The 21,724-nt window shown below is 53.8% G+C and overlaps 1 protein-coding gene across 1 annotated transcript in view; it reads left to right on the top strand.

The window, feature by feature from the left end:
- Window positions 1-5,510: 5,510 nt before the first annotated feature.
- AFAP1L1 (actin filament associated protein 1 like 1) overlaps window positions 5,511-21,724 on the top strand; it is a 39,928-nt gene continuing 23,714 nt past the window's right edge. The window contains exons 1-9 of the mRNA XM_021715717.1: window positions 5,511-5,712; window positions 7,780-7,908; window positions 8,803-8,886; window positions 9,535-9,632; window positions 10,698-10,806; window positions 14,880-14,978; window positions 15,541-15,752; window positions 17,377-17,556; window positions 19,396-19,482. Coding sequence (XP_021571392.1) covers window positions 5,511-5,712; window positions 7,780-7,908; window positions 8,803-8,886; window positions 9,535-9,632; window positions 10,698-10,806; window positions 14,880-14,978; window positions 15,541-15,752; window positions 17,377-17,556; window positions 19,396-19,482 — 1,200 coding nt within the window. The remainder of the gene's footprint in view (window positions 5,713-7,779; window positions 7,909-8,802; window positions 8,887-9,534; window positions 9,633-10,697; window positions 10,807-14,879; window positions 14,979-15,540; window positions 15,753-17,376; window positions 17,557-19,395; window positions 19,483-21,724) is intronic.

Below are 21,724 nucleotides of genomic sequence, written 5' to 3'. Positions count from 1 at the left end.
CCAGCTGCCAGGGGATTGCCCTCCTCAGCTCCCAACTCTGACCTGCTCGTCCTCTTGACTGGCAGAGGTAACAGCTCAGGCAAAGTCCCCAGGGGAAGAGGGTGAGAGCCATGAGAGAGTAGCCTGGAGGGTGGGCTCTCTGGAAGAGCTGAGGGTTTGACGGCCACAGAAAAGACTGCTCTTTCTTTCCTTCCCTGCCCGCCACGGAGCTCACTGCTGACGGGCACACTGTCTCCCCTGTGCAAAGTGACTTGCCTCCCCACTGTAATAGGCCAGAGCCCACCAATGAGCCCACTTGCTAAAACACAATATTCAGAAAGCCACCTCTAAATTAGGATCAAATGTGTTTAAAATGGTTTACTGGTTCTTTCTTCAGAACGGGAGGCTTTTTGAGACGGAAATCGCATCATTTTGCTGGAAATGAGCAAAATTTGAGTAAACCCAAAGAAAAATTGTAGGCGCTTCATGAATCCACATTCTGACAACCCTTCTTATTTTCTGAGTTTAAATAGTGCTAGTCGCATTTTCTCTGAAAACAAAGATCGCCTTCATGATCTCTGTAATGGGGCTTGTCGAATAGTGAGATGGAGAAAAGAGAAGTTGCATATCTTCCTGCAACTTTGCATTGAATGAAATGGTTGCAAACTGTTTCCAGGCATCTGTGTAAATGCCAGAGTCTAAACGGTGCACAGGAGTGAGGTCATGTGCCAAAGTACAGCCCTGGGCCCGGCCTGGTGGGAGCCACCACAGGGTTCATACTCCTCGGTTTGCTGGAATGATTATTCACTTTTCTTTGGTCAGGGAAATTAGACTCATTACCTATGAGACCCCTAAATAAATCCAACCTTCTGTAAATTAGGATCTGCGATACTATTGTGTGCAATAAATACCTTTGCTGAAATGTTTCACTCAGGCTGTGTCGGGGAGGTGGACCACACTGGCATCTGGGGACGAGTGGTAATAGTTTTTGCCGGTGGCTTCATTATTGCTGCATAGTGACATCTGATTGTGATTTCAGTTGTGTGGGCAGCATGGAGCGGCAGGGAGAAACTGATCTTGGTGACTTTCGAATACAAGACAGGAGCAATAAGCACTTAGCAAAGGTCTCATCTCAGATATATTTTCAAAGAGCTTTCTAAATTTACTTGAAAACTTTTTTGCAATCCAGAGAATAACTATCCCCCATCTCGGGTTTCTGTGCTTGCCTGTCCCACCGAAAAGATTGAAGACTAGAAACAAAGATTAGCCTGGCTCTTCTGTTGTTCTTTTTTTCGTCATTGGACTCCGCCATACCTCCCTGCGACTCCACTAAACCAAACAGGATCGATGCTATCTATTGGTGTTTATAAGTGAACTTTAGACAGGAAGACAGCCCTGTCCTGATGTCCCTGTCTGCCATCAGAAGGAGTGGACCACTTGGGCCCGGAGCAAAGACAGGAGATGTCAACTTAAGTGTTGGGGAGTGAGATCTTTCATGGCTAGGGACAGCAGGGACAGGATTCTTGGGTGGCAGTCCTGCCCCTGCGTGTGGAAGACGTTTCCTCGTCTCACATGGAGTGGCCCTTGCGTCGTGGGCACCCGAGGGAAGGGGCTCCACCCACTTCTGCTGCGACATTCTGAGCTCAGCGTTAAGGCTGGGGCCTTGAGTAGTCCACATAATGAGGCTTAACAGAGTCCCCCACTGTTCTTGTGTCCCCGTTCCTCCCTTCCTTGTGCCCACCTAGACTCCTGAAACTCAATGGGGATGTCACAGGTAGATGAAGCCAGCAGTTACCAGCGCACCAAGGCCTCGCGTCAGTTCATTTCATCTCACTGTGACCTTGGGAAGCAGCCACTGTGATTACACTGGAGCCTAGGAACTTAAGAAGTCTCCCCCAGGGCCCACAGCTGGAGACTGAGAGATGGAAGCGCCAAGTATGTGCAGCTTGTGCTCAGAGCCCCTCTTCCCTGCGTCTTAAGTGTCAAGCCATGTGTACGTCTTGTGTGGGTTTGACACTAAATACTTTTTCCCCAACTGGTTGTGTGACATATCTAAGTCAAATGGTCTCTTTGACCTCATGGCCCACGTCTTCACCACGAGAGCTACACTCTGGCACCAGCGTATGATATGCATTGAACACAAAGGTCATTGGGCACTAACTCTACACTGACTAGACACAACCCCATCCTCACCAAGCTTGGTGTAGCCACAGCAAATCTGTCTTGGTGCTGTCTGACCATACTGTAGGGTCTGCCTAGCTCTGGGAGTGCTAGGATAGCAACAGTGATAATAACACAACATGCAGCATGGTGTTCAGTGTGAGTGTTCCAGGCACCATGCCACGTGCTTTGCAAGAGTGGCCTTACTTGGGCCTCCCTACCACGAGATTGGGACCCTACTGTTTCCATTTTACACATAACAAAACCAGAGCTCCAGGTTTTCCAGTGTGCCCGCCATCACACAACTCGGTGCAGCACAAGAGTTCTAATGCATACGTGTCTAGCCCAAAAGTCCTAACCACTGTGCTGTTCTAACAAGACTCCATGCTCCAGCTACTTACAGCCTCCTGCAGGGGCTTTTATTTGCACCGTGACTCTCAGTTACTTCAGAAAAGGATGTCTAATGATAACTTTTTAAGGAATATGAGAGGTTTTCCCACATGCCTTATGCTCATAAATGTCCCCTGTAGTCTGTTTTTTTCTGGTGGAGTATTTTGCAGAGGTTGGAACTTGAACTGTTTGCATCAGAATCACATGGCGGTACTTGTGAAAATGCAGATTACTGACTGGGTACAGTGGCTCATGCCTTGTAATTCCAGCCCTTTGGGAGGTCAAGGTAGGAGGATCACTTGAGTCCAGAAGTTGGAGACCACCCTGGGCAACATAGTGAGACCCAGTCTCTATAAAAAAATCAAAAATCAGCTGAGCGTGATTGTGTGCACCTGTAGTCCCAGGTACTCAGGAGACCGAGGCAGGAGGATCACTTGAGCCCAGGAGTCTGAGGCTGCAGTGAGCTATGATGGCACCACTGTACTCCAGCCTGGGTGACAGAGCAAACTCTGTCTCTTTTTAAAAATTGCAAATTCCTGGTTCCCAGTACAGGTCTCCCGAGTGAGACTCTCAGGAAAGGAGGTCTGGAATGGGCATTTCCAACAACCCCCAGGAGGGTATTTTCTTACTAAAATTAGAGGTTGCTGTCATGGTGGTGTGTGTGATCCCTGGGAGAATCCATTGCTATGTACATAAGACCCATGTTACTTTTCTCCAATTTAAATTCTCAGATGTTTTAAATCCTGTGTCTTGAATTCTTTAGCATTAAAGATGAAGTTGTCATCGAGGCACTTGTGTCTTCACTGGATTGAAAGATGGCTTCTGGGGTGAGCTCTGTGTTATTCTGGAAGAGCCAAGAGTAACTGAAAGGTTTTCTGGATCTGTGACATATGTCAAGTTCTCTCTGGGGTGAGGTCTCTGCTAAGTCAAGTATTTGCTGTGAGTGCCCTGTTTTTCTCCTGTGAGACCTTCACAGTGAGGGCTCTGAATTTCAGCCGGGCCCTGTGGGGAGAGGGTCATGGAGCAGGAATTTCAGCCCCAAAGTAAGGGTCTGCCACTCACAGGTGAAGGAGTCCATAGATCAGGAGCCCCGTGACAGCCAGGGCTCTGCAGGGTGGCATGGAGGATGCCCAGCCCCAACCCAGCCTCCTGACTCTGAGCTGAACTGGGCCGAATTCTCTGATGAGGACTCAGGTACAGGGCCAGGCAGACCTGGGTTCGAGGCATGGCTCTGTTGTGGGCTGACAGAGGGACTTCCCTTCCCCGAGCCTCTATTTCTTCCTTGGAGGGTGTTAGAGGATTAAATGAATGACATGTGTCAACTGCTGGGCTCTTGGGAAGGGTTCCTCCACCCTGCTGCAGCCAGTTCCTTCAGGTTGCAGAAGCCTGCCAGAATCGCAGCCCCTCTTCACTGCTTCTCCAGGGCACTCAGCCCCTTCCTTCTTCTCTGGTCTGTTTGGACTTTGGCGATCAAATCTCAGTTCAATGAAAAGCTTTTAGAAGTCAAGGGCCTCTGTCAAGAACCCCATCAAAGACCAGGAAGGAAACTAAAAAGGTATTATGAAGCTTGGGTGGTAGGACTCCAGTTTTCAAATGCAGAGCACTCACTCAGAATGACAACTCTAACAAGCCGTGAATCAGAAGCAGTTGGGTGTTTAGAAGCCAAAATACTGTCACACATAGGATAGCGGCAGGAAACTGTTGAAACCTTACAGCAGAAAGAGACAGAAGGAAGGAAAGAAACAAAGGAAAGAGGGAGGGAGGGGGAAGGAGGGAAGAAAGATGGGAAGGAGGGAGGGAGGAAGGAAGGACTTAAGAAACCCTAAAAGCTTAGCAGCAATCTGAGGTCTTCACTGCAGAGCAGCAGTTCTCACGATGTGGCTGGAGATGGAGGTGCCTTGTGGACCCCAAGATGCTTCCAGAGGCCTCATCCATGGTACTAAGATATTGCAAGCTTCTTCCCTCCCTTCCCCTCCCTTCACCACCATGACCATGAAGTGTGACTCTGCAGGCTGGCGAATGCATCCCTGTGTGTTCTTGTGTCTCAAGGATGTCTCAGTTTTGATTCTTAATACAGTACATGTTGACAAATGCAACCCACATTAAACAAGCTCTTGGGGTCCTCCATAAATGTAAAAGCTATAAAGGGACCCTGAGCACCAACATCCCAGGAAGACTGGTGTTGGGAAACATCCCCATGCAACTCCAACCCTGACTTCCGTGGGAGCACAGAGCAGTGTGGCGAGTTGCCATGAGGGACCACAGCTGCAGGCCACAGGCAAGTGCCATGCTGCCTGTTGGCCATGGCTCTCTAGGGAGTGATTGCCTGTGAGTGAGTACCCGCGTACAGATATGAGAGAGAGAAATAAGAGTGCCCACCGGGACCAGCTGTGGAAGGAAAGGGACTTATCCTTTCTAGACCCCTGAGGGACCAGCCTGGCACCCACTTGACTCGGTACACATTTAGAATTGCATTCACTGACATCTGGTGTGTCTGCTGGGGGTGCCAGGGAGGTTTGTGATTCCATCTGAAATTATTTTCTTGAAAACAGCTAAAGTTTGGCTAAAATGATTTTAAGTGGTTTTCTGCTTTAGAGGGAAACCGGTCTACCCAGAACCTTCCGTGTGAGGCTTGGGCACTCCGGTCCAGAGGCAGCCGGGTCTCAACCATTCACATAGAGTTGTACATCCCAGTAGCTCCAGGGAGCACACAGGCTTGGAATCAACTCACCTCCACCTCCTTCCAGCTGTGCAGCCTTGCACACTCTCCCTAAACTGTCTCCTGGAAGCAGGTGTCCCGGTAGGATGGCTCACAGGTATGCACTGGGAGGAGGCAGGAAGTTGCAGGAAAGCCCTCCCTGAGGGCCGGGTGGCTGAGAGTACTCCTGAGACAGCCCGAAATAGTGGCTGTCCCTATCAGTCAGCCAAAGACAAAGGCCACCCCACCAGCCCAAGACAGTGGCTGTCCCCATCAGCCCGAAATGGTGACCATCCTTATCAATCAGCCCGAGACAGGAGCCTTCCCCACCAGCCCAAGACAGTCGCCATTCCCACAGCCGAAGACGGTGGCTACCCCTGTCAAGCAGCCTGAGATGATGGCCATCCCTGTCAGCCTGCAGCTCATTGCCAACGAGTTTGGGGTGACCACAGGATGCCCAGAGACTGCGGCATCACATTGTCCCAGCGAGTGCCGCTATCTATACATAAGCTTCCTATTTAAAAGAAAGCCCAGCTGTGGCCATCCATCCATTCCTCTTTGGTCAGAGCATCTGCACTGAGTAGGCCCAGACTGGACGATTAGGAAGCAGAGATTTCTGTCCAACCTACTTCCTAGAGCCTTGCAGCCACTGCAAGAGGTGGTCCGTGCAGAGCTCTGCACAGACCCCACCTCAGTGGCAAGGATGGTGCTGGCTTGTGGCGCACGTCTACTCCATGCCAACTGTGTGTGTGTGTGTGTGTGTGTGTGTGTGTGTGTGTGTGTGTGTGTGTGGTGTGGTTAGTCCACTTGACCCAAGAGGCAGGTGCTGCCATCTCCCCCGCTTACCAGAAGGAATCAGAGTCACCAGCAGAGTTCAGGGACCTGCCAAGGCCCACGGCCAGTGAGGGACAGAGCCTGAACTTGAGCCCAGCGATCTAATCCAGGACCTGCTCTCTGCCTGATGTTGTCCCCACCTTGTGCATGCAGACCCGTAACCACAGGCCAGAGTTTCTGTGTGACCCTCAGGATGGCCCAGTGGAGGCGAAGCACTTGGATTCGGGGTCACAGCCAGAGCCGAGTCCTGGCTCTTCCGCTTGCCTCTGGGTGGCTTCTCTCTGACCCTCAGTTTCCTCATCAGGAGGCAGGGCAATCTGGGAACCTACCTCAAGACTCGTTAGTAGGAACAAATAAAATGCCCAAGGCAGCACAGCTTGGTGGTTAAAGAACAGCGGGAAGGGCCGGGTATCACCATACACGCCTATAATCCCAGCACTTTGGGAGGCCGAGGTGAGAGTATTGCCTGAGCCCATGGGTTCGAGACCAACCTGGGCAACTTGGTGAGACCTCATCTCTACAATAAATCAAAAAATTAGCTGGGTGTGGTGGTGTATGCCTGTAGTTCCAGCTACTTGGAAGGCTGAAGCGGAAGGATTGCCTGAACCCAGCAGGTCGAGGCTGCAGTGGCTGTGAGTGTGCCGCTGCACTCCAGCCTGGGCGACAAGAGTGAGACTCCGACTCCAAAAAAAAATAGAATGGGAAGAAAGCAGATTTGGGCGAGGCCCGCTTACTGGGTGACCCTGAGAGGTTACTTAGCCTCTCGAGCCTCAGTTTCATCCTCTGTGTCATGGAGATAATAAAATGAGACTTAAGTGAGACTAACATATAAAGGGCTTGGTACAGCTGGCGACTGCTCAGCGCAGGCCAACCTCTGATTTTGCACACACGTCTGGTGTCAGGGCAGCCCCACTGGGATCAAGTTGGTCTCCAGTGCTAAGACAAACCAAGTCCCAGTCATTTTTAGGGACAGGGAGACGTCGATGACATCATGGTCTTGGCATGCTGCAATCCTTAAAGGACTCTGGCTCTGGATCTTGTGACTCAGGGTGTCCTGACCAGCCGACTAAGCAGCAGCCGGGAGCTTGTCAGAAATGCAGATTCTCAGGCTCCGCCCACCGCCTTGGTTAGAAATGCATTGTGACAAGACCCCATGGTCATTCCTGCACATCATGCTTGAGAAACATGGGTGTAACAAGGAAAGAAAGAAGGGCAATGACAGCTCGGGGCAAGAAGGGTTAACATTTAGTTTGGCTCTGGCCAAGAATCGGAAACAGAAGCTTCCAGAGATTGAAGCTCATGAGTTGATGGGACAGGAAGGCCCCCTTCCTGTCTGTGTCCTGGATGGCTGGGGCCTCCAGCCTAAGGCCTGTGCAGAGCCCTGAGCAGCAGCCAGGAGGGACCCTGGGATGGAGAGCAGAAGGCAGCCTAGGACAGAGGGAGGCTGGGACAGAGGGAGGCCAAGAGCCTCTGTGGGGGTTGCCGGGGGAGGCCTGGAGGTACGGTCCTTGGGCCGAGCCCATTTGGGATCTGAAGCAGGATGGGGAGATCCAGGGGAACCTCACAGGAATACTAAGCAGGGCCTCCCAGGAAAATTCTGGGCCTGTCCACTTGGCTGCCCGCCCAACCTGAAGCCTGCCCACTGGCATGCCCACTCTGCCCACCCAGCCTGTCCCTGGCCAGCCGCGTCCGGTGATGGACTGTCCCCTCCTCTGCAGTGCTGGAACAGCTACTCCCAGAGCTTGCTGGGCTGCTCAGCCTCCTGGACCATGAGACCCTCAGCGACTCCACCCTGGAGAAGAAGGCGGCCGTGGCTTCCCTCCTGCAGAGCCTGCAACCCCTTCCAGGTCAGGAGCTCATGCACACGACAGCAGACCCTCACTTCATGCTCCTCGAGAACATTCAGGACCCCCCAGGACCTGTTCTCACCTGCATCCTGTCCCCTCGGGCCTCCCATCACTGTGCTTCATGCTCCTCCATTCCTGCCCTGCACAGACTCACACAGAACACATGCCACACACATGCCCACCACACATGACATGACACACACCGTGCACTCACACTACATACCCCGTGCCCCACACATACCCCTCATACTGGGCACACGACACAGCACACACAACAGGTGCACACTGACATATACCAGACAGACACATCCCACATTCCTGCGCAGACACACACCTGGCACCCTGACACTCAGATGCATGTCTCATGTGTCACATCCCACGCCCCTGCTCAGCACCCTCTGCCCTGTGTGCATCAGCCAGCCTGCCCCCATCCCGCCCAGCCCAATCCCTGCGCCGAGGCTGTGGCAGGGTGACAAGCATTTAGGAAGTCCTGATGGGCTGCGCCACACCCTAGAGTGTGCAGAGTTTGAAGGGTATGATAGGGTCTCCATTGGCTGACTCAGAGCCTCACCTCTCAGTGACAAAACCAAGCGAGCATCACCTGCTGTGCTCCCAGGCAGAATGGAGGGGTCAGCTGTCTTCCAGCAGTGGCCCTGGAGCCCCATCCTCAGTGGCCCCTGCAATCCGCTTTCCAAACTGGGCTTCTGGGAGTCCCTCCCCAGGGAGAGCCTCAGCAGCCGTGTAGACTTGAAGACGATGGAACTCAGTGGGACAGTTCAGGAGGGGAACAGGCTTCACAAGCGAAGTGCTGGGTCTCAAGTGGCGAGCAGTGCAAGTGGGGCGAGGGGGACGGCTCCCTCCCCCTCACAGCGGGCATGTCCCCTGTCCTCACAGCAAAGGACACCTCCTACCTATATGTGAACACCGCAGACTTGCACTCTGGGCCCAGCTTCGTGGAGTCCCTCTTTGAAGAATTTGGTAAGTAGTCCTGTCCCCTGTGGGGAAGGCCCTCACATCACGTCACTGAGTCACCCTGGTCTGTCCCCGGGCCCTGCCAGTCTGAAAGTCTGGTGAAAATCTGCAGAGTTGCAGAAAATCGCCCCCAGAGAATTGGAGAATGGTGGGCACAAGTGTGCCGGCCACAGAGTCACAGCATGTCGGGTGTTGGCTTGCCTGCCTGCCCGTCGAATGACTGCAGGACACGCTGCCTCCACCAGAGCAGTAGAGGCGGCCAGGCCCTGGAGCAGCGGGCCTGGCGCGTGCAGGTCCTGCCTTCCTGCCCTGTCCTGAGGGAGGACAGCCCTGTGCCTGCGGGGAGAGAGCTGGGGCCTCGGCAAGAGGGTTGGCAACTGGTAGACTTAGGGAGCAGGTTATGCCTTGTGACGTACCCCTCAAAGCCTTCCAATGGGAAGTCTACCCCCACTGGATCCTCACGACAGCCCTGGGAGACTGGCAGGGTGGGGATCATGGCGGCTGGCATGCAGACAGGGAATCCCAGGGTTGTCACGGGGGTTCATCAGGGGTGGAGGAGGTGACTTTGCATGCCACCTCCTGCCCCATATCTGGCCCTCTCCCCTCTGCTGTGCTCATGTGTGGCTCTCTCTGTTGGTGGCCTGGCTCTTGCAGACTGTGACCTGAGTGACCTTCGGGACATGCCAGAAGATGATGCAGAGCCCCGCCAAGGGGCCAGCCCGGAGCTAGCCCAGAGCCCGCCCATGGAAAACGTGAGTCCTGGGCTCCCACAACTGCAGTCCTCTATCCCTCTGGAGGAGGCAGGGGAAGCTCCCCCCAAACCCTGGGTTCCTCCTCGCCGTGCAGGACACTGTTCTCTGTCCCAGTGGGTGGCCAAGGGCAGGAACAGCGCCAAGTGAGCATTCTGATAGCCATAGTGTTCCCACTGTATGTGTGCTAGGCAGGGAGAATGTGAGAGCAGATCTATCCCCTCAGGCCCACAGGACATCACACCCCAACTTCTGTCTGCTGCATTCAGTCTGGGTGATGGGAGAAGCTCTGGGCCAGGAGCTGGATGGCCTCTGTCCCCTGCCATCCCACTTCTCTGCTGTGTGGTCTTGGGCAAATCACTTCCCTTCCCCTACAGAGTGAAGGGTTGGGTTAGATATGCGGTGCCCAGTCTTGGGGCCCTGTGGTTAGAGCAAGGGCCCACGTGCCTTCAGCTTTGTCCATCACCTGCGTAGGTCACTGTCATCATCACCAACAACAGTGCCAGTTGTGATGACTTACTCGGTCCTTAACATGTTGACACAACAGAATGAGCTTGGCGCAGTAGTTATCCCTATTTTACAAATAAGGAAACGGAGGCTCAGGGAGAGCTAGTGATGTGCCCACCGTCCCACAGCTAGTGAGTGACAGAGCCTGGCTGTGACGCCGGGGCTCCCCTGCCCAACGCCTGGGACCTCAGCTGCGGCGTCACTGCCTCCTGAGTAGAAAGCCTGGCCTCCTTGTCCCACTGCATCTGTGGGTGTGAATCATGCAGAATTCACAGGAGTTTTTCGTCGCTCTGAGTGTGCTCAATCAAAAGTACAATTCCTATTTGGGAGTCCACAAAACTCTAGACATTCCAGGGTGGCCCTGAGACGTGGGATGTTAGGGTGAGAGGCATGGGACAGGCCTGCACTCGAGTTCTGCCAGCCTAAGCCTCCAGGAAAGGTGCCATTTCCACCCAGACGGCTCCAGCCTCTCTCTCCCAGCCTCCCCTCCATGCCTCACCCTGCTCCTGCTGCCCTCTTCATGGGGCGCCTAGCCTTCCTGGCCCTCTCTGTCCCCTGCAGGCAGTCGATCTGCCCCCGCCACTCCCCAGCAAGCCTCCACCCGAGGACTACTACGAGGAGGCCCTTCCTCTGGGGCCCGGCAAGTCCCCTGAGTACATCAGCTCCCACAGTAAGTTCTGATCTTCTTGGGGGGTTGGGGCACTTCCTGAGAAGCCAACTCTAAACTCCTGTGTCCTGCAGAAGCTTCAGCTCCAGGCCCAGCACCTGCCCGGCCGTGTCATCATTTGCTAAGGACAGGCAGCCCTGGCACTGGCCTCTTGGGTGACAACCTGGGTGGATTGATGGGAGTGGACCCAGCGTTGGGAGCTTGGTTCTAGTCCCAGTCCTATGTGGCCTTGTCTTGCCCTTTCCCCTCTCTGATGTCTATTCCTCTACCCTTAAACAAAGAAGAGGAACTGAACACCTTGAGTATGCTAGGATGCAGGTACACAGATGCTTGTTGGACACCCAAGTACATGTGCCAAGTTGTAGGTACAAAGATGCCCACCACACTGTTCTCAGCAGAAAACTGCCAACCCAAGTGCTCCCCTCGTGGGGACAGTGAAGTAGTTTGCTTCAACAGAAATCACATTTTACAGGTGAGTTGGGTTAACATGGAATAAAAAGCACAGATCAGTCAGACACAGTGAGACTTAGGCAGGAGGACTGTTTTAAGCTGGGCTCGGTGGCTCGGCCTGTAATCCCGTGCTTTGGGAGGCTGAGGTGAGTGGATTGCCTGAGCCCGTGGGTTCGAGACCCGCCTGGGCAACTTGATGAGACCTCATCTCCACAATAAATCAAAAAATCAACCGGGTGTGTAGCGCGCACCTGTAGTTCCAGCTCCTTGGAAGACTCAGGCAGAAGAATGGCCAGAGCACAACAGGTGGAGGCTGCGGTGGCCGGGAGTCTGGGCGACAGAGTGAGACTCCAACTCAAAAAAGAAAAAAAGACCAGCCTAGGCAACATAACGAGACCTCACCTCTACCAAAAAAATACAAAAAAACTAGCCAGGACTGGTGGCGCATGCCTGTAATCCCAGCTATTCAAGAGGCTGAGGAGGAAGAATCACTTAAGCAAGAATCACTTAAGCAATCAAGACCAGCCTACAGCCTGGGCAGCATAGGGAGACCTCGTCTTTACAAAAAATTTCAAAAAGTAAAAAAAATTAGCCAGGCATGGTGGCTTGTACCTGTAGTCCCAGCTACGTGGGAGGCTGAGGTAGGAGGATCTCCTGAACCCAGGAGGTTGGGCTGAGGTAAGCCGCGATGGTGTCACTGCACTCAGGCCTGGGCGACAGAGTGAGATACCAATTCAAAAAAAGAAAGAAAAGCAGATGACATCACTTGCTTAGGTAGAGACTCGGTATTGCACACCAAAAAAACACGTCATCGTGTTTGGATAGCCCAGCATGAGTGGTCGAGTTTGCATGGATTATGTGTGTGATGCCACCCTGTTATTCAGCAGCACAGTGGGATGTTCTCCAGCCACCAAAAATAGTGCAATCAATCTGCCTGTGCTGAGTAGAAATGAATTCCAAGATGCAGTCAGTGAAAATATCAAAGAGGATATGCATACGTCATGGTTCCCTTTGTTTTTTAAGAGGATACACACACACACACACACACACACACACACAACACACGCATTTGTTTTAGCAATTCTTCTAGGCTATGCAGGGACCTATTAACAGGGTTGTCCGGTGGGAAATGAATAGAAATGAGTGAAGGGAACACCTTTTTCCCTTCGTACTCTGTCCTACTGCTTGTGCTTTTTACCATGGGTGGATTTGTTATTTATTATTGTCGTTAAATACACTTAACAGGAGATCAACCATTTCCACCACTTCAAAGTGTCCACAAAACGCACTAAAGTAGCACTTAGCACTTCCCCAGTGCTGGGCAGTACTGTCACCACCATCTAATTCCAAACATTGCCATCCCCATCAGCAGTCACTCCCATTCCCCTCCAGCCCCCCATGACCACCCATATGCTTTCTGTCCATGTGGATTTGCCACTCTGGGTCTTCCATGGACACAAAATCCTACATTATGTGACTGAGTATCAGACTCTTTAGGTCCATCCACATTGTGGTGTGGCTTAGAACGTCTTTCCGTGGCTGAGTGATACTCCACAGCATGGACAGACCACGCTGTCCACCATCAGCTGCTGGACACTGGTTGCCTCTGCCTCTTGTCTTTGGTGGTTGGTTAGACCAGGTCATCCTTGGCCTCTTCAGTCTGGATGGCCTCAGGTTCTATGCCGTCGAAAACAGCTGTTTGCATGTAAATCAGGCAACTGTTTTATGCATTCAAGGGCAGAGGACAGGGCAAATCCCAGGTCAAACCCATCACTGGTGAGACCCCTCCAGCCCCCTAGAGAGCTCATTTTCCTTCAGTCCAAGCAGAGAAACCACTCCCAGCAGCAGCTGGAACCCTGGCCAGGAGGGAAGGGAGGCCAGGAAGGGCTGGACTTGTCCAGGGAGAACGCGCCAGACCCTCGGGAGTGTCCTTCCGCCCACACAGTGTCCCACCCCAAGCGGGCATCCGGCCCTGCCAGGTGTCTCCGCGCTCTGCCCTGTTCCCGCCCCACCCCACCCCACGCTTCTGGCCCTGACACTCCTGTCTGCCTCACAGGAGTGTCCACGCCTGAGGCCGCCACATGCCTGATGGGCATGGCTAGCTGTAAGCCCCTTTGGAGAGATAAAACCCCATGTCCCAGGCACTGGGGATTCAGTGTTTCCATTCTCAGGAAGCAAAGGGACTGAAGGGTGGAGCCCAGAGCAGCATGAGTGAGAATGCGTTGCGCTGGGGAAAGGAAGGCTTCCTGGAGGAGGGATGTGCATCCAACCCTGAACTGCCCTCAATCTGGTCCAGGCTGCGTCTGTGAAATGGGTTGATGCCCACCTCCCTCCCAGTGGGAATCAAAGGAGACAACCCTAAGAGTAAGAACCGGTGCTTGCCCAGAACGTTGTGTCTACAGGCACTGCTAAGAAAGGATATACATGTCTCAAGGCCATGGCAGGGCTGTGCATGTCACTCCCAGGCCGAAAGTCTGACATGCAGAGACCTCTTTCTTTTCTAGTCACTCAGTGGATGGTAGAGGTAGGACCTGAACTTGACTCTGGCCAACCTCAAAGCGCATGCCCTTGACAGCTTCAGAGTGAGCTCTAGGGACTGCCTGCATCAAAACACACTTGTTTATTTTAAAGGATAGATTTGTTGAATGAATGTGTTCCAATGAATTGGAGTTTGATATATTTTCTACTTTTATGTATGTTTAGAATTTTCCTGTTAAATAGTTGTGTCTTTGTAATGCAGATTGCTCAGCCAACCCACTCTGTGAATCAGGATCTCAGGGGTCCGGCCCAGGGGTCTGCATTTCAGAACAATTTCCAGGGGACAGTGTGAGGGCCTCTAGCCTCAGCCCAATGGGAACTTAGTGAAAACAGCTCAGGCAGCCACTGCAATCAGTTGTGTGCATTGTTTAGACCTCCTCTGGGCCAGCCCTTCCTTGGTAGTCACAGAGATGCAGGTGATAAAGAGGGGAGCCCACATACTAGGGAGTGAGAGGAGGGCAGAGGTGGAAGAAGCAGAGGCAGAGCCGGGAGGGAGGCTGCATCCAGTGCATCCAGGGAGCTGGTGTGTCATCCCCTGCAAGGCGAGCTTCAGAGCCGTGACAAGTACACACAGACACACACACACACACACACACACACACACACACACAGTGCTCTGGGGCCACTGAGAATGAGCTGGCCACCTCCTGCAGGGCAAGCATCAGAGATGTGACTAGCATGCGCACACACATATGCATACACAGTCTCACACACTCATGTACCCACACATGTACACAGTGCTCTGGGACCACTGAGAAGTATCTGGCCACTCCCTGCCTGGGAAAATCAGAGGAAAGATCTTTGAGCAGAGTCTTGACAGATGCATAGGAGAGGGCACAGGGCACGGGGAACAGCATGAACACAGGCCTGGTAGTGACAAGACCCAGCAGGGCAACTTCTGTTGACTAAAGCACAGAAGGTTTGTGGAAGCTGGAGCAGAGGAGACACAGAGAGGAGGTCTCACCCCTGGCTGCCTGGGGCTCCTGCTTTCTTCCCTGAGGAAGGGCCTGGGTTCAGGGTCGTCCCACCCCTAGGCTCCAGATTCAACCGCATTTCTCCAAAGCACAGCTCTCTCCAACACCCCACAGATGGTTGCAGCCCGGCACCTTCAATTGTGGATGGTTACTATGAGGACGCAGACAGCAGCTACCCTGCCACCAGGATGAACGGCGAGCTCAAGAGCTCCTGTGAGTACCAAGAGCTCCTGTGAGTACCAGATGCCCGCTGCCCTCCCAGAGAGCAGGCCTGGACCAAGAGCCCTTGTGCAGGGGGCCACCAGGATGGGAGTCAGGAGACTGGATCCAGCCCTGCTCCAACTCGTGGTTGCTGAGCTCAGCTGAGCCATTTCTTCTTGCTGGGCCTCCAGTTTCCTCATCTGTAAAATGGGGGTTTGCTGAGACAACAGAAGCAGATGGAGAGTGACAACCGCAGAGGTTTGCAGCTCCCTGATTGGTGCCAAGTGCGTGGCTAAGCCTTGGTCTCCAAGCCTTGGTCCTCTAGTAACTGGCTGGAGTTGGCACTGTTACCTGCTGTGACCACTTTACTGAGAAGGACACAGAGGCTCCAAGAATTGATGTGACCAGGATGGCAAAGCAAGGGGGAGATCTGTAAAACATGGAGCAGATATAGAGCTTCGGTCACTACCGGCCCTGCTTACACCCACGTGTTCCTAGACCTGGCCCAGTGCCAGGTGGGGGTTCGACGGTGCGTCCTGGGATGGTGCAGTGATCAGGCTTTTCCCGCCTGCAGACAATGACTCTGACGCCATGAGCAGCTCCTACGAGTCCTACGAGGAGGAGGAGGAGGAAGGGAAGAGCCCACGGCCCCGGCACCAGTGGCCCTCGGAGGAAGCCTCCATGCGCCTGGTGAGGGAGTGCAGGATCTGCGCCTTCCTGCTCCGGAAAAAGCGCTTCGGGCAGTGGGCCAAGCAGCTGACCCTCATCAGGGACGACCAGCTCCTGGTGAGTGGGTGTGCCCTGCCTGGTGCGGGGGTGTGTCCACTGCCGCACGCCTGGCCTGGCTCTGCACAGACACTCAAGGCCCAGTGCGTCCGAGACCAGGGCTCTTCCCTTGAGCAGAATTCACACACACGTACACACATGTGCACACACACAAACTTAAAGACCAGATACAGGCTTTACCAAGTTCTTGTTTGACCAAAGACAGTGTTTGTTGTTTTTCATGATGCAAGTAAGTGTACTTATTTATAAAACGAAAGCAAAACAAAACGAGAAGGAATTTTTAAAATAATAATAACTATTGATCACGAAGTGAGCACTGTGAAGTTTTGGTGTCCCCTCCCACCCCTGCACCTTACACCTGTCTTCTATGAAGTGTCCCCCATAGCACTCATGATTACCACCTGCTCTTGTAAAGAAAGTATTCAAATTCACCATCTCTCATCACCATCATTCCATAAAAGTGCACTTTTACTTCTTGGGCAGGAGGATGGACATAATTTCAAAAGAAATAATAGCTCTTCTCCCAAAACAACAGTTGACCAGCCTTGCCCCATGTGGATGTGTCTGAGACGTGATCTTCCCTCAGGCAGGCTGTGGAAAGTCGCTCTGGGCCAACAGCAGGCCAGGTCCGTGAGGGCCTCACCCTGGCCTCATGGTTTCCATTTCCCTGGATGCATGACAGGGCGGGTATGGAGGTGGTGAGTGCAGGTGTCCTCATCTGGGTCCAGAGCCTACAGGGAAGTTTTAAAATGCACCACTGGGGCTGGTGTCCACTGTGGGCTGTTTGTAGATGTGCCTTATTCTAAGGAAGGCCCCTCTGTTCTTAGTTTCCTAAGAGTTTGTCTCACAAATGAGTGCTGGATTTGATCCAATAATTTTTCTGCCTCTGTTGAGATACTGATTTTTCTCCTTTCTTCTGTTAATACAATGAACTGTGTGATTGGTTTTTGAAAGTCCAGCATTGCATTCCCAGGAGAACTCCCAGGCCCTGATAGGATGAGCTCTCCACTCACCTTAGGCCCTATGGAGTGAGCTCTCCACACACCTGGGCCCTGATGGGATCAGCTCTCCATTCACCTTAGGCCCTGATGGCGTGAGCTTTTCACACACTTGGACTCCCTGTTCTGGCATTCTGTTCAGAGCTTCTGCAACTGTCATGAGACAGACTGGCCTATAACGTTCCCTTCATGTGCTGTCACTGCATGCTTCTGGCATGAAGGTGTCACTGGCCTCATGGCAGGATGAGGAAGCGAGAATCTTACTGATAAACAACGGCTCCCCAAGGCCACCCTCCATCGCTGCTAGAGTCTGTCCTCAGTTCCCGCCGTGTCCCCGTAAAAGGCCTCCTCACTCCTCTGTGGTTCTGGGCAGAATGGCCTTCCCGGTGTTGTGCCACCGTCAGCCTTTCCCACACGGGTAGTCGAGCCTGGAGCTTGACCAAAGACCCTGTCTCAGGCGCCTCCTCCAGGACAACTAGCCTGGCCTTCCACTGGCCCTGCTGTGTCCATGGCTGGATGGGTGGGAGGCCTCCACAGGGGGTCGAGCCTCCCCTGGGCCTTTGTGGGAGGTCGCCCCCTGTTCCACTCTCCCCACAATGGCCCTGACCCCTTCTTTCCCTGTCCAGTGTTACAAGAGCTCCAAGGACCGGCAGCCACACCTGCAGCTAGCACTGGATGTCTGCAGCGTGGTCTACGTACCCAAGGACAGCCGGCACAAGAGGCACGAGCTGCGCTTCTCACAAGGGGCCACCGAGGTCCTGGTGCTGGCACTGCAGAGCCACGAGCAGGCCGAGGAGTGGCTGAAGGTGTGTGGCTCCACCTGCCTCCCCTCTTCCCAGGCTCACCCCCTCCCTCCTCCCCCTCTTCCCAGGTCCTCCTCCTCCTTCTGGTCCTCAGCAGGGCCTCTCCTGTCCCTGAGCTGGCAGGCTCCTATTCCCGGAAGAACCAGGCCTTGTCCCATGCCCAAGTGCATGTGCCCTGCCATGGCGATGGCGTACATGTAGAGAGGGGCATGGATACCTCCCAGAGGCAGACCCCTGCTAAGGTCCCACCTGTGCCCCTGCTAGTTACTACGCCCTCTCTGGTCCCTACGGCGGGCCTGTCCAGCAGGCGCTTGTGGACCTCCTGGGTGGGGAGCTTCATAGTTACAGGGAAGCAGATTTCTAGGGAAGCTAATTCCTAGAAAGAGCAAGAAAGAACTCCCTCCTTGCCTTGAAATGCACATCCTTATGACAACCCTGTGGCCAGCTTCTGCATCTGCAGAGACACAGAACGTGTGAGTCACAGCATACAAGCACTATGTGCCGTGCTTTGTGCTAAGAACCTCATTATTCCTCAAAATGGGACTTTGATTGCCCCCACTGCAGATGAGGAAACTGAGGCACAGTTTTGAGAACTTGCGTAACTTGCCAAAAACACACAACTGAGTGTTTGGGGCCAAGACTTGAGGCTAAGAAGCAAATCCACTCCCAAGGCCACAGACAGGGCGGCACAGTGATGCCAAGGGAGAACGAAAGTCCTAGGCCTCAGCACACATCCTGGCTGTGTGACGTGAAAACAGCTTCACATCTCTGTGCCTTAGTCTTCTCATCTGTAAAATGGTCCTTGTAGGGGTTCTAGAGAGCACTTGGCAGAGTGCCAGCCGGGCAGTCAGTGTTCAGTAGCAGTCAGGGATGGCTGTCATGAAGACAGCAGTGCCCAGCCCCTCTCTGCAACAGACCCTCCGTCCCAGCATGGCCTCTTCTTCCCTGTGACACCAGCTGTCTCCTCCCCTGATGTTCCTGCTGGAACAGTGATACCGAGCCCCTCCCTTCTACCCTTCCTTCCAGTGAGAACAGCTCCCCATGGAATTCATGCCACCTTTGTGTCAGGAGGTAGGGAGGGGGGGCTGCCAGCAGGGGTTCGGGGTGGTAGGAGAGCCTGCTTGCTTGACATCTGGGCCAGCACAGCCATCAGCGTATGGTGTAGTGGGGACCACGTACCTGCCTGGGGTTCCTGGCCCTGTCTCCCCCTCGCAGGTGGCCTCCCTTCAGCCTCATCACCCCATCTGTAACTTGGTGACCTCTAGGCTTGAGGACAAAATGGGATTGTCCAGGAAAGCCACTTGTAGGCTGCAGCTTGTACGTCTACTGCTCTTCCGTGCCCTGCATGCTGACTGCTGTGTGGCCTGGGGTGAGGCCTTTGAGGCTCAGCTTCCACACCTTGACATGGAGGGGACAAGCCCAGCAACCCCACAGGTTTAAGGTCCCCACAGGTTTAAGGTTTAAGGTCCCCACAGTCACAGAAGCAAGTCCCTTTCCCTGTGGGTGAGCAGTTCACACACCCTCCACAGCCATGACCTCACAATCCTCAGACGACCCAGGGCCTGCCTGCTCCCATGTTGCAGAAGTAGAAACTGAGGCCAGGGCAGGGAAGCAACTCTCTGAGACCTCAAAAATTATTCGCAGTGGTGCCCGTCTAGGCATCTTCTCAGCCCAAGGGACAGACACAGCAAAAGCCTCTAACAGCCCCGTCGCCCCACACCCCTGCAGGCAGCTGTGTCATCCCACCTCTTCCCCAGGGACTGGCTCTGACCCCACGGACTTGTTTCTCCTTGGCCCCACACCACCCTGCACTCCCATTCACGGTCGTGACTCTTCCCACAGGTCATCCGAGAGGTGAGCCAGCCAGGGGTTGAGCGGGCCGAGGGACCCAGGGTTCCCGTGCCCCCAGGCAGGCCAGACCCAGACAAGGTATGTCCGTCTCACCAGGTCTCCCTGGGCTGGGCAGTGGGCACCAGACAGGGCTCCACCTCCAGAGGCCTCGAAGGCCACGTGAAGCCAGGCACCTGCCAGTGATGTTGAACAAACTGCAGGTGCCCAGCACAGAGCTGGCACAATCATACGTGCTCCATAAATTCATGAATGCATGAGTGAGTGCTGGTGTCTGGAGGAACCAGCCAGAGGAGGGTGCGACTCACCCCACCAGGACAGGAGGTCACATGTGACTGTGCCATGAACAGGAAGTTGAAATGTGTCCATTAGAAGAGGAGGGTGGACCGGGCTCGGTGACCCAGCCTGTAATCCCAGCACTTTGGGAGGCCGAGTGGATTGCCTGAGTCTGCGGGTTCGAGACCAGCCCAGACAACTTGGCAAGACCTCATCTCTACAATAAATCCAAAATTAGCAGGCGTGGTAGTGCACACCTGTAGTTCCAGCTACTTGGAATGCTGAGGCAGAAGGATTGCCAGAGCCCAGCAGGTCAATGTGGGGTGGCCATGAGTGTGCCACTGCTCTCCAACCTGGGTGACAGAGTGAGACTCCAACAAAAAAAAAAAAAGAGGAGGGTGAGTGGAGCTTTCACCAACCAGCTAGGCAGACCACTGGTAGAGCGGTGCCATGCCCACACTTGGCAGGTGCCGTAGATGACAAGGGCCTTAGATCCAATTCTCCCCGAGACATTACAGGCTAGAGGCAGGACTGACACACACATGGTCTTGCATGATGTGATGGAGCTGGCATTCTAGACTATGACCATGCCATGTGCTTTAAACTCTGCATGTATTAACTAAGATCATTTCTGTGATGACTCCTTGAAGAGATGCATTTTTAAAATAATTTTTTAATAATAATTTTTTTAAAGATTCGAGGCATCACTGTGTTGCCCAGGCTGGTCTCAGATTCCTGGCCTCAAGTGATCCCTCTCTCTGCCTTGGCCTCCCGAAGCACTGGGACTACAAGCATGAGCCACCATGCCTGGCCCAGAGGTGCATTTTTAGAGGGGATGGCAGAGCCACACAGTCAGTAAGAAACAAAGCCTGGATATAAACACAGAGGGTCTGGCCCTGGGTGACCCTGCTGCCCCATCCTTCCGGGTAGCATCCTGAACACCTGCCCCTGCTTAGGGGCTATCCAGGGCCTCAGGCTCTGTGCTGGGCTCCGAAATGAAGTTCAAATGAAAACAGGTGCAAGCTCCACTCCACAGCTCTTCTAGCCTGAGGGGGAGCGTGCAGGAACCAGATCGTCACATATACTGATGCCAGCTGTGTACATGCAGGAAGGGCGGAGCGCTGGGCACCCTGGGTCTACCCCCTGGAGGCCCAAGAAGTCTTCCTTGAGGGAGCAACATTGCAGATGAGGGTGAAGAACTGGCAAGGAAGGGCCTTCTGGGCAGAGGGAACAGGCTCTGGAGCAGAGAGCAGGAATGAAGCGGCCAGCATGGCCAGCTCAGAAGGGAGGGTGCGTCAGCCAGTGGGGGGGCCAGCAGCCACAGAGGGGACGGGGGCCCTGAGGCTGAGGGCGCGGGAATAGGGAGGATGATTCTGTTGAACTTAAAGCACAGGCAAGATTTTAGAGTCCTCGGGAGGGCGCTCAGGGGTGCTGGAGCCCAGGTGCTGTGGGACGGGAAGTGGGCCCTGTCGCCAAAGCCTTGGCTGGTAGTGGAGCCTGAGGGAAGCAGCAGCGCTGAGGGTGTCAGCGTGAGAGTGAGGGTGTGTGGATTAGCATGAATGTGTGTGTGAGTGTTTGTGTGTGAATTAACATGGGTGTGTGTGAATGCGTGCATGTATCAGTGTGAGTGTGTGCCTGAGTGTATGGTGTGAATTAGTGCAAGTGTGTATGTGCGTGGGAGTATAAATCTGTGTGTCAGTGTATGAGTGTAAATTAGCATGTGTGTGTGTCTGAGTGTGTGACTTGGTGAAGAGTATGTGTGTGTGTACGCACGCACATGCGCACGCATGTGTGAGTGAGAGTGTGTGTGTGTGTCCTCATCCTCCTTGAAAGGTGCAGGAAGCGACCAGAGAGGCCGCTCCCAAAATGGCACCGACCACCGGACAACAAAGGCCCTGGGTCCCTCGGTCCGGCCTCTGCAAGGACAATTCCCCGCGCGCGCCAATTTCAAACCTTCCTGCGCGTGTCAATTCAAACTTCCCCCATTTGCCAATTTCAAACCTGCAAGCCTCCAATCAGTACCCAGCTTTGTTATGCGTCCAATAGG

The sequence above is a fragment of the Carlito syrichta genome, unplaced genomic scaffold, assembly GCF_000164805.1.
Source record: "Carlito syrichta isolate Samal-C Ts95f unplaced genomic scaffold, Tarsius_syrichta-2.0.1 Scaffold307326, whole genome shotgun sequence".
In the NCBI taxonomy this organism is placed as follows: Eukaryota; Metazoa; Chordata; class Mammalia; order Primates; family Tarsiidae; genus Carlito; species Carlito syrichta.
This window is presented reverse-complemented; position numbering and strand designations above follow the sequence as displayed.